The 15,069-nt window shown below is 31.7% G+C and overlaps 1 protein-coding gene across 1 annotated transcript; it reads right to left on the bottom strand.

Moving 5' to 3' along the window:
• Positions 1-2,554: 2,554 nt before the first annotated feature.
• On the bottom strand, positions 2,555-14,346 carry LOC147063933 (monocarboxylate transporter 9-like). The gene is made up of 9 exons (XM_085959117.1): positions 14,199-14,346; positions 11,860-11,986; positions 10,611-10,754; positions 7,896-8,180; positions 6,839-7,193; positions 6,190-6,337; positions 4,563-4,707; positions 3,497-3,688; positions 2,555-2,688 (listed from the first exon to the last, which is right to left on the bottom strand). The coding sequence occupies exons 1-9, from the start codon at positions 14,331-14,333 to the stop codon at positions 2,555-2,557; spliced, it is 1,665 nt and encodes a 554-aa protein (XP_085815243.1). The 5' UTR covers positions 14,334-14,346.
• Between the last annotated feature and the right edge of the window lie 723 nt (positions 14,347-15,069).

Here is a 15,069-nt window from a genome sequence, read left to right as displayed (position 1 = left end):
AAACACCTGTAGACCACGAATCCAGCCCAGTGTGACCACCTCATCATCATTAAAGGTCAGTGCCTGGCATCCTTGGTATAACCCTCCTCCCCAGCATCCGAATCATCCCGTCGTATTACATTATACTAAATTATATCTTCGAAATTCTCATTCTATGGTATTTTTGATTGAATTAGTACGTCCCAAAATACACGATACCAGACTTACTCTCATAGAATAGAGTAATGTGCAGCTAGTGTATTATAAAGATAATATTTTATAATATATATTTATCAAACTACGCTTATACAATGGTTTTTTCAATGCACTTATAAAATGGGTTTTTCACTGTTATGATTAAAAATATGATTTTTCAAGCAAGTAAACCTTTTCTACGTCAATGTAGTTTTATTAAAAGTATAATAATTAATATACATTCGACATTCACCACATTTAATATATTATAAAAACTTGTTTTAATATTCCATAAATGTACATACTGTTTGAACGAATCATAACATGTCGTATTAAATATTGTTTCATAGCAACCGAGAGATAGATTTTATAAAAAAAAGTATACATTATATGTCCGTATGGATGATTTCAGTCAAATTTTCCATCCAAAATCGAACTCAATGGCTTTCTTTTACATGAAAAATTACGATTTTCAAAAAAAGAAAAGGGCCGGAGCCCGAATTTGAACTCGTCTGACTTACGTGAATAATTTTGTTTGACTTGTTTTTATTTTATACATATATTATTTTCTACATAATACAACACCTGAATTAGATCATCAGAGTAAGATAAAATTAATTTATGTTCATCATATTTGTGCAGCAAATACTATAATTTATTACAATAGTATTTTCTAGGCAATATAAGTTTTATGTAATATTATGTTATAGCATTAAAAAATATTGCAACACAAAAACTCACTTCTTGTTTTTATTTCAATATTGAATCAGTGATAATAGTACTTACTCTGAAAAATCAACAAAAATTGTTATTTTTTTACTTTAGTATGTGTCTCTGGTAGGCGGAGTATTCCCTTTAGGTACCTGGGGTAAATTATAAGTCTATACAACCCCACTGATTATGCCATCCTGGTTAAGGGCGCAGACACACGATGTTGCAAAAAGCAGCAAACGCAACGCAGGCCTTCTTACTTGATTCCAAATACATCCGATTGGAATCAACCAAATACCGCCACAGTTGACGTCAATTTGCAGCAAATTGCAGTAGCGTGCGTCTTAGCCCCTAACCCACATTCACACTGCAGCGCTATACGCCCTCTGTGATGATATTGAAAAATGCACAGGACGACGCATTGAACGCCAAGAAATTTTAACAACCTTGTGGATGTGACTAAAGCAAAACTACACACAAAATAAAGGAAAAATCAAAAGTAGGATTTTTGATTCATTTTTGTGTGGAGATTAATACAACCAAAGATCTTGTACTACAATTAAGGAGTCATACCGACGTTTAGTATTACAATGGTTGGTGGTGATTCCATAACATTTCGATACGCCTAAATTGGTAGCCATAGACAAATTAATAATATATAGGTACAGTAAAATCAAAACAATGATTCGGTTGGTCGATGGTGTGCGTGCGGATGTTTAGCACTACTACTGTACTACTGCTACTGATTACCTGGCAATCGGTGTGCCCGCAGCGCTGACTACGGTAGGTATACACGACATATTATTACGTATCCGTACGCATACAATCCACGAACCGAATCATTGTTTTTGCTTTTACTGTACGTTGACGCTTTGAATGATATTGTCTATAAATTCATTTTTATAACTTCTGGACTTGATATAGCTACCTACCGTTCATAAGATACAATGTTAGTGGCTATTTTTATAATTCTTCAGTAAATGTTAAGTATTCTTAATAATGATTCATCTGTGGAGGCCCATAATATGATCTTATTAGGATCGGACATGGTCGAAAAAAAATAATAAATTGAAACTTCAGGGTTTATCTGGGCAATATCTGTACCAAATTATTTATGAAATTGACTGATTTAGTGTATACCTAATATTGTTATTTCTTACAGGTTATCTTTATAATTCTTCAGTAAATGTTAAGTATTCTTAATAATGATTCATCTGTGGAGGCCCATAATATGATCTTATTAGGATCGGACATGGTCGAAAAAAAATAATAAATTGAAATTTCAGGGTTTATCTGGGCAATATCTGTACCAAATTATTTATGAAATTTACTGATTTAGTGTATACCTAATATTGTAATTTCTTACAGGTTATCTATATGAATTTTTTTCTTTTACAAGTTTACAAATTAATCTGCAATGCGAAATAACTTGAAATAACTTAATTATTTGATCTTCTAACAGCTCCACTTTCATATTCATATTTTTTAAGGATTTATTCAAAAGTCTTTGAATATAACAACACAAATAGTAAAGGTGTAGTTTTACTTATGCGATGAACACATGCGATGATTGCACCGAACGCCTTGAAGAAATTTTGCTATGCGATAATCGCATAGGCGTCCTCAATATAGGCAAAATAAATACACATAATTAATACTGGTATTGGTTTTATTTCAGAGTTTTATTCGAGTGTCTGTAGTCAAAGTACATCTCAGCCATCCATGGAATTATACAGGCCAGTGAGCAAATATTCAACGAATAGAATGCAAAGCTATAACTGTTTGTAATGTCTCGTATGTAACCTGTAACAAATAAAGCTAAATAAGTCTCATATATCTAAATTTTTGATTTTTTTTAAATCATCAGTGTTCGTTACCCACTCCTTATGTTCTCTATTGATAATATTCGCGTCGAATCTCAGTTAAAATGATTTAACTATGCCCAGAATAGCGGCTGAAGGAATATAATATTATTGTTTATAAAATTGTTTTATATTTTGACACCAATATGTTTTTTTTTATGAAGAATTATGATAGGAAAATTCTTACAAAATGTTAAGATAAAATATTTTCCAATGTCTTTTGTTTTGTAAATTATTCGTATTTTGAAATTTTTGATTTGGGCTGTAGAAAAATATTCTTTTACTTACTGAATATGAAATTAAACATATCTTACCATTTTTTTTACAATATGATAATTTTATGATAATGTTTATCATTGATCATTTAAGAAAAAGACGAAAAAGCATTCCAGAAATTAATAGTCCTTGTTTCTCTAATTTTTAAATGAATAAATATTATTGTGTTTTTTATCCATAAAATATCGTACAAAGAATTTCATATTTGATAGTAAACATTCAAATTAATTAAGCACAACTCTCTATCAATCTTTTCGAGATTACGGAATTATCAAAACTTCTGTTAAACAACTATTTAACTGTAATATTGTATCGAATCACAATGCATATTTGTATGGGTGTTCTATAAAAAAATGTTACATTTTTTTGTTTTCTCAAACTCTGGGTGCCGAAAATACAATAATTGAAATCATCACCATACACCTAATTAAGCTTGACTATTTGAAGATTAATATTATTCAATTAATAATTACCTATCAGTGGTCCAAGAAGTAGCATTATAATTCCGGAAACCATCATGAAGAGCCCATACGCTGACGGGAAACGCTCATGAGTGCAGTATTCCGCAAAGACCAGAGGCAGAGGAACACTCAACCAATTTCTGAAGAAGCCCAGACACGCGGTCAGGATTATCACTGGGTAGAAAGTGGATACTTGAATGAACGCTGTTGAAGAAAGATACATAATAATAATTATAAGATACTTTTATTGTAAAACATTATAATTGTTTAAATAACGGGCATTAAACCATTTGTAGATGGGTTTTGAATACTTTTATTGGCTCTACAATCGGGTGTATAGATTCCTGAAGATATTTCTTAACAGATTTTTTTACGAGAAATTACTGTTAATAAATCGTTTAACCTACTAAGTGAATGGTCTCTATCCAAACACACATTAAGTATATCATAATCAATATACTCTTGATGAGAAATAATTGATTGTGAACATATTGTTAAACATTTGGTAATACAGTACTTAGTACCTATTTCTTTACAATAATTACAAATTTGTAAACAGATTTAACGTGATAAATAAAAATTAGGGGTGTAGTGACATCAATTGGCGAAAATAATAATTGAAAGCTCGAACGGTAATGCAGTTTACTGTATTATCATTTGTTTTAAAAACAAATGAGTCATGCTTTCACTTTTAATTTTTTCATTTGTTCTGAAACAAATGAGTCACTTTTTCACTTGTCCTTTTTGATTCCATTATTAGACATGAATAATTAAAAATAGTTCTGTGTTTTTATTATTTGCGAATATTCTTCTATTCTAGTCAATGTTAAAACAATATTATAATACCTAGTTACATAATATATACTTCTGCCAAAATAAAATTAATTTCTTCTTAAAAAACATACAATAAATAAAGAAATAACGTATGGCTTTCATGTTTTGGGCGACATGACACGAACGCTGTTTGCAGATATTTCACATTGTATTCAATATCATATGACGAAAGCGAGGGAAGAGAACCAAAATATAAAAGTAGCACTATATATTTGGTATTTCGAATGTATATTATTATATTCACCTGTTCTAAATATCATAATAAAACACGTTCCGGCCAAGAAGATGTGTCTACTTTTGATGTTGACATAATAATTAATCACTGTGAACATTGTGCGAGAAACCAGCTCTGATGCTGCCCCAACAGTTATGCAGAGAGCAATCTGGTCCTGAAAAAGAGATTAAGTAAGTTTATTTTTCTTAAATTGAAACTGGACTTGGTGAAAAAAGCTTGTAAAACAGCCTCATAATATAGGTACTAAAATCGTTTGAGATATTAACGAAGAAAATGCATGAAAACTATATTCCTGTTAATTTTCATTTTGCTAAATTCGTTTTTAAAACCTACCTATATTCATGTTACAATAAAATTATAGGTACATATAAATGTTATGGTTTTCTATTATACGCGGTCTATTCTAGACACAAGGCGGTTACCGGCGGCTATCGACGGTAGTTTAACATATTTATATGTTGATGTATTATAATTGATACAATAAATAAGCCGACTAAACTGTCAAACTGTCTATCTGACTGTAAAAGTTAACACAGCCAAGATAGGGGCTGTTAAAACATAGCACTTTTTGACAACTTTAGACGGTTAACTTATTGTAACAATTAACCACCTCAATACATAAATATGATAAATTACCGTCGATAGCCGCCTTGTGTATAGAATAGACTCATATATTGTATATATATTGATAAGTTTACATGAGATATTTTAATAATTTGTATCTTGACACAAAATAACAGTTGGTTTTTTAAAAATGAACTGATATTCTGTCAATAATCATTATTTCAGTAGATATTATGTCTCACTATTATGTTTGACTAATTTTTCTGATAGTTCTAATGTCACAGTGGGATATTTCAATTATCTTAAAAGCGATATACTTATCTCAAACTGCTATTTTCAGAAATATCCTAAATGCTTGTTACAATATCATTAACTATACATTTCTACATTTCGATTTTGTATACCATTTAGTTGTCTAAAATTAAGTTGAGTATATTTTAGTTTAGACTACCATCGAGTAGGTAGTAATATTTTTTTAAATAAATAAAAAAAAAAACTACTTTTACAAAAAAATAATGTTGTACGGCGCAACGGTGTGTCGAAAGGATTTGACGAGCGCCATCACAATTAATACTATAATTATTTAACTGGTGATACACAAATTGCCACTAAAATGAAACCAAATATAGGAATATCTTTCGGTTTCGGTGAGGTAATAATGCCTATATCCTGCCCCTGTACTTGTGAATAATAGTGACAGAAAAAATATGTTCTATGTTGCAATAGGGTGGTTATAAAATATTACGATAACACACTGAAATTTGCCACAAATAAATCTGAAATAACTTATACCAAATAAAATCATTAGTATTGGTAAAAAATTTAATCTTAATTTTTATTTAGCGTCTTCGTATCTACGAGCCTATGAGCCTGATACTAGAAGGTTCTAAGTGTTCATTTTTGACTAAACAAATCCAACAATGAAGATGTATTCTAAGCTGCTTCATTGTTACTTTCGTTTCGTCAACACTTATAACCTTGTATTTCTTCACCCGCAATTACTGCTAACAACCCATTTTCATTTTGCCTATTTACTTAAAGGTTTATTAATAATGTTTAAAATGTAGGTTACCTCAGTGAATCCATACGTAGCCAATAGGAATGGTTCCAAGAGGAAAAACATCATGTCGGCAAAGTAGGAGAATGATATTCCGAGGCAAATATTTGAATACACCGGATCTTTAAGTAGTGATAAATCGAAAAACTCAACCAACGTCTTCCTGAAAACAATTTAGAGTTCAAATATTATTAAACTAAATGAAAAACTCATATTATTTCGTGATATGATTTAGTAGTAAGTATCTTTCTTTTATCTTCAACCATTAATTTTGTATACAAAGCTTTAAGGAGAGATCATAAAACATTTTAATACAAAAAGAAGTATATACATGATTTAAAAAAAATACAATCTTTGAACAGAGCGTCTGAAAACGAAAAGCACCTTTGTACTTGTCGCTTATCATAGACATCTGATTTGAAAGCATGTTCATATATTATTATATTGAATATATTTGTAAATAAAATTTACCTATATTACAGTATGGGTGCATAATATATAAAATTTTCATCGTTTATCATCATCATTCATATTAAATATATTTGGAAAAACACTTAGATAATATTCGAAAAACCACGAACAAATTATATTAATCTGATCTTTCTTGTAGCGATGACAAACTTAAATTGAATGTTGACAATAATCAAAAGAGTTAAAAACTCACCATTTTCCATCCTTACTCGTCAACGCTTCACTGGCAAGAACATTCCCTGTCCAGTTTCCCAAACTGGCCAACGATGACGCCTTCGCCAGGTTGGTGTGATATTTCTCATCAAACTCCTCGTCTCCGGCTCTCCGGAAGACGCTCAGTCGAGAAGCGTGCCGTTTCAGAGACAGCGATTTTAGCGAATCAGCTGCTTTCAAAAACTTCGGTGTGAGAGAGTGTCTGAGAAGTGGATCTCTGGCTTTGCTGGTGTCTTTTGTGAGTATTTCTTTGGCACTACCTTCGAGATCCTGATTCTTGTCGTTTTGTACTTTTTCTGTTATCACGGTTACTTCACTGTAGTATTCGTGACTTACTGAAAATAATTAATATAAGGTTTATTTACTATATTACCATTTATATTATATACTTGCTAGCATTCCTGTATCACTTCATCAAACCAATATACTGGCTTCCGGACTGGAAAAAGCTATCGTTTTTTAAACCTTAAAATATTTTATGTATAATATTAACTCACTATAGAATTCACGGTTACATGTAAATTGTACGTAAAAACATTTTACCGTGGCACAGTTAGTCGTGAGCTTTCTTATCGGAAAGAGATGACTGACTATACGATCTCCAATTTTATTAGATTCAATATGAACATTAATTCCATTTTCATAGCTGATTTTGGCAAAATTCATGAAGTCAAGAATGAAAACCTAACCTAACCTAATCTTACTTAACAAATAATCCAGTATATCGGCTATTTTCAAAATTTGTTTCCTGCAAGCTTCCTGTAAAGTGTAAACCGACAAGAACCGTGTTTTATTTAGACATGAATTTTATGTCAGTACTATACGGCCCAAAGAGGTTGGACGGTCTTTAATATACGGCCATATATTTCCGATACAAAATTTCACTGTGAAATGTGATACGGCGAACTGCATACGTACAAATTTCTGGACTCGCTTTTGTCCACGTATTTACAGACGATCCTGCTTTTTTTTTCTTTCGAGATTTCAACTTTCGGGACATTGTTCCGTTAATTTAATATTAATACAAAGACACTTACCTGGTATAACTGCTTCTTCAACGCCCTTCTTTCTAGGAACTAAATGCCACTCGACAGGTTGCATGACAACCATGGCCAAAATTACGTGAAAACTAAATGCGCAGATTATGGCCAAAGTTCCTCGGAAGCCATAGTGCGACATAGACAACTGAGCCAGAGTTGGGAAAACGGTGGAAGCACTACCAATGAGAACTGATGCGAGGCTTATCATCAAGGCTCGTCTCTCCATGAAGTAGTTGTTGAAGGATGTTAAGCTTATTGGGATCATTATTCCAAAGCCAATTCCTGGAAAGCATTTAAATAAAAAATATATCTATTTGGTTTGGTAAATATGTTGATATCTTGTAAGATCTGAACCAGTTTGTAAATGACTAACTAAATGATTCAATAAAGAAGAATTAACACACTAGGGCCTAAAAGCCTATTAACGATAATGTTTTAATATTGTTTATGACAACAAAGAAAGGAAAAGCTTTCTTACTATACATAACACAATATAATTTAACAATGTTAGATTGCATAAGAGCAATATTAAGCATAGTGATATTCTTTGACGACACTCTTACTGAACAATTTGAAAAATATTATAGTGCTTATAACTATTATATTATTATTTCGTGGGTCCCAGATTCAAATCTTGGGTCTGACAAATACACATATTGTTTTTAAAATTGTGTTTGGAGTCAGAGTATGAACCTAATAGGTTAAGTGGCTAACATCCATTTTTCGTAAAATCAAAAATCTGTTAATACAAACATCACTCTGTGGAGGCCCATATTATGATCTTCAAAAAAAATGTTATCATTTTATTAATCGTGAAGTCATGCATGCCTTCCCCGGAAGAGCTTCAGCAATACACCCGGCCAAACCGGAAACTATTGCGTGGACCGGTTCCACTGTGACTAGTTCTGTATTTTTTTGTGATTTTGTTGTTTAGTATAATTTATCTTAATTTATTGCGAATTTGAATCATGTGGCTAGGTCAAATTCACATGTCAACTGGCGATGCCAATCAGTATTGTATTTATCCAAATCTCTTCATGTATCGATTTTTCTACTTAAGTGAAATGAATTTGGGTGGACGTTGTGTTATAAATACTAAAATATGATAATTTTATCTCTCTCAGCGTAATTCCTTCTTTCTTGTACTTATATCACACTATTTTTTTTATATCTAGCTAGGTGTTTGTATTATTTTTACGGTACTGTGATGGCAAACTAACTGTTGTTTACACAATAATTTTACAGGAGAGCATAAACGAAAAAAAAATCAGTCTGACAAGTTAGTTCATAAGATATTTTAAAGTATGTTATATCAAAATAAGTGGGACTAGCATCCCATGCAAACCTTTAATTATTTATTTTTAAAAGATTGAAGTTTTATTATTATCTTGCTTTTTATGCATATTATCTTTATATTATCTTTTTGCCATATCAACTTTTTTCACATTTGGTCAGATACAGATGAGTCGCTTAGAATCATAACTCACATATTGCAATTTTGTCGTTTTTTAGTTAAATATGCCAAGTGATTCTAAATGAATTAATCTATATACCGAAAAATAGTTGAGTATTAAAAGTCAATTTAAACCATGTGAAAATCGTTGACAAAGTTCATTGTTGGTGTAATATGTCGTATATTTCAAAGAATAGAGTTTTGTCACCAACGCCTTCCTAACCAATCGGGGAGCTCTATTAGTATAGTATATCTATAGTATGCTGTATGTCTGCAACGTTATGAGTATAAGGTATATATATTAAAAAAAAAAAAAAGTTATTCGACTCTCTCACTCATTAATATTCTAGGGAGTTCAATACTGTTGTTCTAATTACAAAAAATAGTGCTCTGTTGGTTTTTAGCGATTATCTCAAAACTTGATTTTTGGAATATGTGAGTTATGATTCTAAGCGACTCAGATAGTTTTAATATTACTTTGTAACCAATAGAGTTGCAGCTCTAATATTGTGTCACATCAAAGAATGTTAAAAAAGTGAAAAGGTGCAGTTATAACCGTCTGCTATCACACTACCGTAAAACTGTTTTCATTAAATTACTAATTATTTTTGTTAACACAATGCTTACGGGCCTTTTTAATTAATTTTGTAATTAACGTGTTAATTTGCATTTGAAAAGTAATTAGCAAAAACACAATTTTGTGCGGCCCGTAAGCTATGGGTTAATACGTTTTATGTCATGTTGTAAACGTCTACCTATTTATAATGTGCAATGTTCGCTTCGCATAAATAAATACATTTGAATTATTATGTACATATTATATTAGGTACATACTTGATTGATAAATAGGTAAGTAACTACATAAATCTATTAATAACTAATAAAATTAATTGAAACTGTCGTTTATTGTTGATGTTGTTTTTTGTACACAGATTCAACGATTTGAGTGTTATAATATCATGTAATTTACCTGGTTACCAGGTACATGACGAGTTGAATAAACTCAATACTAATAATTCAAGGTATCGGTTAACTTCAAACAGGTATTTGATTGCCGTCTACTTATTATTGTAATGACAGAAAAACCAAAACATTGCTTATTCATAGGTGCGTCACAAGACGCGTTCCTAGTATGTTGTTAAACTTCTCAACATGACAATCTATTCATTACGCATTGTATAGCATATAAGATTTACGAATTAAATTTTATTGTAGTAAGTGCGTTGGAAATATATTTATAATTGAATAGTGTTACTTGCCTTCCATAAATCCATACGTCAGTACGAGCTGCGACACACTATTGACGAAAATAGTCATAAAGCAACCCAAGACAAAAAGGCAAGCACCGAATACTCCCACTTGTCTAAGGGTAAAGCGCCTCAGTGCAAGAGTGGTGAAAAACCCTGGAAAAATAAAAATGGAATACGTGAAACACTTAGGGCCAGATCCTCAAACATTCTTAAATGTCACTACCTACTACTACTCACTATCTACCGTTTCGACATTAACAACATCACAAAATAGTGGCAGATTTGAGAAACGCAGGTATATAATTTGAGCAATTAATAGATGCTTATAGATTGTGTTTGAATTTAAATATAGGTGTATGTATGAAATATTATTAAAGACAATAAAATATTACTTCTAGAATCCTATGTACCTACTAATACATTATATTTTTGACAAAATACCGAATGCGTTTCTAAAGTCTGCTACTTTTATGTTACTCAAGGTAACTTCACGGAGATATCTTTGTATCTGGCCTTAGACAAAATAAACACGTTGCCTTTTTCGCTTTTTTTTCAATGCGAATCTTGACAGCCTCCTTAGGCCTATGACACACGGTGCTGCAAGTTGCCTACATTGCATTGTCTATGCACATCTAGCACAACCAAACTGACCTAGTATCTTTCTCATCGTGGCATCTTGCAGCGCCGTGTCTTAGTCCTTAGCTGGGAGACACATATCTTAAGAAACTTTTTGTACACGACAATGTTGGTTTATTCGCTACACCCATTGAGCGTAACTGAACAATTACTATATTTGCAGATAGATTCAAACGTGTATTAAAAAATACGTATCATACACACTATGGTAGTAAATAAAATTAGTAATGAAAACATAACATGAATCTTGACTGCTTTATTTGACCACAGGCACAGTGTTAAAAATACGAATATTAGTGTTTGGTTTTTTTAAAAAAATCGAGTTTACAGAGATTGTTAAATGAGTTAAATCAATACACTTTTCTTTTTGTTCATTCCTGAACAATAAAGTAAGACATGTTTAAAAAATTGTTGAAATTAACATATTATATAATTTTCATCGAACTCAGTTTTCTGTGAAACGTAAATAATGTGCTGCAATATCTATACACACATGATATAATTTAATAACTATATACTTTAAAACTAACTTTGTACTACACAATATATTATTTTATTATTAATTAGTGTCAAGTGTTAAGTATAATTTATTCATATTAATAAGATTATTATAATAATTTACCTGTGCATGAAACCACTGCATTGAAAACACCGGTAACTAACGTGGCACCACTTGAACTCTCACCGAGGCTCGAGAAAAAATCATTAAATATAAATCCAAACGATGGAATAGGTGCAGTCGTGACTAACTAAAACAAAAATAAAATCACATTAATGAGAATTTTTGTGATTCCGGTGTTGAAAGGATTGGCCGGCTGTTGGTCTGCCGTTTCTCCGTCTGCTCGTTGATAAAATATACCCCATCATAGGTATAGCTCCTCCCGATATAAGAAGAGAAGTAGCGGCGAATGTCGAAAGAAGGAAGCAGACGCATGATCCCAGACACCCACTCCATGAACATCAAGCAGAGGCCTCAAGGCTCAAGTACAGAAAAGGCTTCCTTAAAAGGACAACGGAAGTGGATTGTCTCCCAGAAGAGAGTCGTATCCAGAAATGGAAAGAAAGACTCTGCAATCCTTGGATAGAGCCAACAGAGAAACCCTCGCCGGGACACGAACTTCCCTTCGATGTCTGGAAGGCACTGAACAGACTAAGAGTCGGTGTCACAAGGTGCAAGACAAACCTCAAGAAGTGGGGTGTCTTAACCGGCGAGGATGTCTCATGCGAGTGTGGGGAGGTGCAGGATGCGAAGCATATGTTGGTTTGCCCTCGAATTGGGATTGAGGAGGACCTGTTGAAGGCCAATGACAGGGCGGTCTCCGCTGCAACGTTTTGGAAAGGAGCGGTGTGATCCCGGACACGATAAGTAAGTAAGTAATGAGAAATTATATTCAAAATTGCAAATTAAATACAAAAAAAAAAGTATTTTCTTTAACCTCTAGGTATCTTACTTTTCTAATAAATTTCATTCGGTCTTGTGCTGCCCCATTGCGTTACTTTTCTAGTTCCACAATATTATGACAGTATAAAGACATGAAATATTATGGCAGAAATTACAGTAATGTTATCATAACGTAATATTATAAATTATAACCCTAGAAGTATAAATATTTTTTTCACCATAACGTGTTGTTTGCCAATGATGTTATAAATAACTGAATATGGAGTGGTTAAAGCTACGATTTAATGAAATATTAATTTAATCATTTAATGTGACGTCATCACAATCTCGGAGGTAATTTTCTTATTTTATGCAGAATCATTTTTTTCTTTACGCATAAAAGGTAATGCTTGCAATTCAGATATTATAATATGCACTAAGAAACATTATGTACTCGTACCTTTTAATAAATGATCAGTTACTAGCTGGAAAAACTTTACGACTAATAATTAATGAAATTCTTGGTTGTATTTTCAATGATGCGTTGTTTTTTAGGTGGCAATATGATATTTATTATTTTTGCCTACCTAATTTCCTACCCCAGGTCTGGGGTAAAAATGGTAGATTGGTATAGGTATAACAATTACCTACTACCATTAGGTATAATATAAATTAATATTATCTTATATACTTGACTTGGTTAGAACTAGTGCTTGTGATTTCTGTATTTATTTCGAGAATTATCTTTATTTTTTTTAACTCGTATGTACAGCCTAAATTTTCTGCAAGCCTAATCCATTTAAGATTAAATTGGAGCAAAAAACAAATTATTCCGTTCCGGTTCTAAGTCAACTGCTTTTCTGCGTCCAGAGAATTTCAGATCAAGTTTGGCAGTTGTCTTTTTCCGAAGAAAATTGACTTTGTTATTTTTTCCTAATAACGATTTCTCCAGTTCTCGAGATTTTCGTTGATAATTTCTCGAAAAATGAGAATTCTCGAATTTTTCGAAAACTTATTTCTCTAGATTTGAGATTCACCGACGAGACGAGATTTCTCGATTATTATAGGGTATGCTATTATATTTTAAAATCTATGATGCCTTCAAAATAATAAATAAAATTAAAGTATTGTACCGAAATATTATAGTGAATCCGTTTAAAATGTAACTAGGTAGTCTTTTTAAATAAAGAAATATATAAAATATAATTAGCATTATAATTTAAAATCATATTCACACACAAGCAAGTAGGTGCATGTTAACTGTCATTTTCGTATTATAAACGTCGATAACGTTTAACAAAACCTTCAAATTATTGTTTACTTTCAAAATTTACGACACAATGTTTTAAACAGGAATTAGTAGCTATATCATTTATAAGTAGATATAAATAGAAGTAAATGATTATTTAACGTTCAATTAATTTTGTAAAAATAATTTGATGATATACGAAAATTTGTTAACATATTGTAATAAAATTGCCAAATGTTGTATACACTGATTTATTTATGTGTTAGTAAATATCTAAAATATAGCACTAGTAATTATTTTAAATTTTACGTTTATATTATATTGTACTTACAAAGGTCATTGCGAATCCTAGACACACCATATACCCCCATCCACCTTCAGGTGCGACGAGTTCAACATCTTCATTCTCTGTTTCCGTATCCTGGCCATGTTGTTTTCCGTTTCCGTTCTTGTCCAGATTCAACATAACTGACGGAGGAGGTCTGAAATTTTCACAAAGAGAAGTGGTGTCACTGACAAGCGGCGGAGACAAACTATTAGTGGTTAACTATCTGTGGACGATTAAAGACTAATGAAAAGTATATACACACATGAAAATTATATACAGTAGCGCGACAAATGCATCTCGGAAAATTGTATCGTAGGGTTTTCCATTGAGGAAAAATGATAGCAAAAATGGGGGCGTCTTTATAATTCAATGAAATCAATCGTTAAAACATTTTCCCACGGTACAGTAGTTGACGTGATGAAAACCAAATATATGGTTATATCTTGTATCCAGAGAGCTGGACAGACCTTTTGATAGTTTCACATCTGTACTTTTGAGACAGTCGATGATTTCACATTAACAGCAATAATAACCTCTAAATCGTGATTAAATGATAAATTATTGTGTTGCGTAAGGAATTTCGCTTAGGTTTAATGAAGTTTCTCATGTGAAAACATAATTGTGAATTTAAGTCAGCCGCAGGATTTGATTTCGCAATATACAAGTTGTTAGTGTAAATAGCTGTTTATTTGCATTATCCACTACGAACGCTGACATTTTTATGATAACTATGTATATTGTACGGGAAATGAATCATACTAGTCAGTATTTAGCATTGTAAAGTAAATAAACAAACCCACATTACATTTCAAATGTGAAAATCGATATTGTGAGTACATATATTTATTTTATTATACATCTATTTATTACGTTT

This window comes from Rhyacophila brunnea, unplaced genomic scaffold (assembly GCF_057557595.1).
Source record: "Rhyacophila brunnea isolate RB1 unplaced genomic scaffold, BYU_Rbru_1.0 scaffold_8, whole genome shotgun sequence".
Taxonomy (NCBI): domain Eukaryota; kingdom Metazoa; phylum Arthropoda; class Insecta; order Trichoptera; family Rhyacophilidae; genus Rhyacophila; species Rhyacophila brunnea.
Note: the sequence above shows the minus strand (reverse complement) of the source record. Positions and strands in the feature narration are given on the sequence as shown.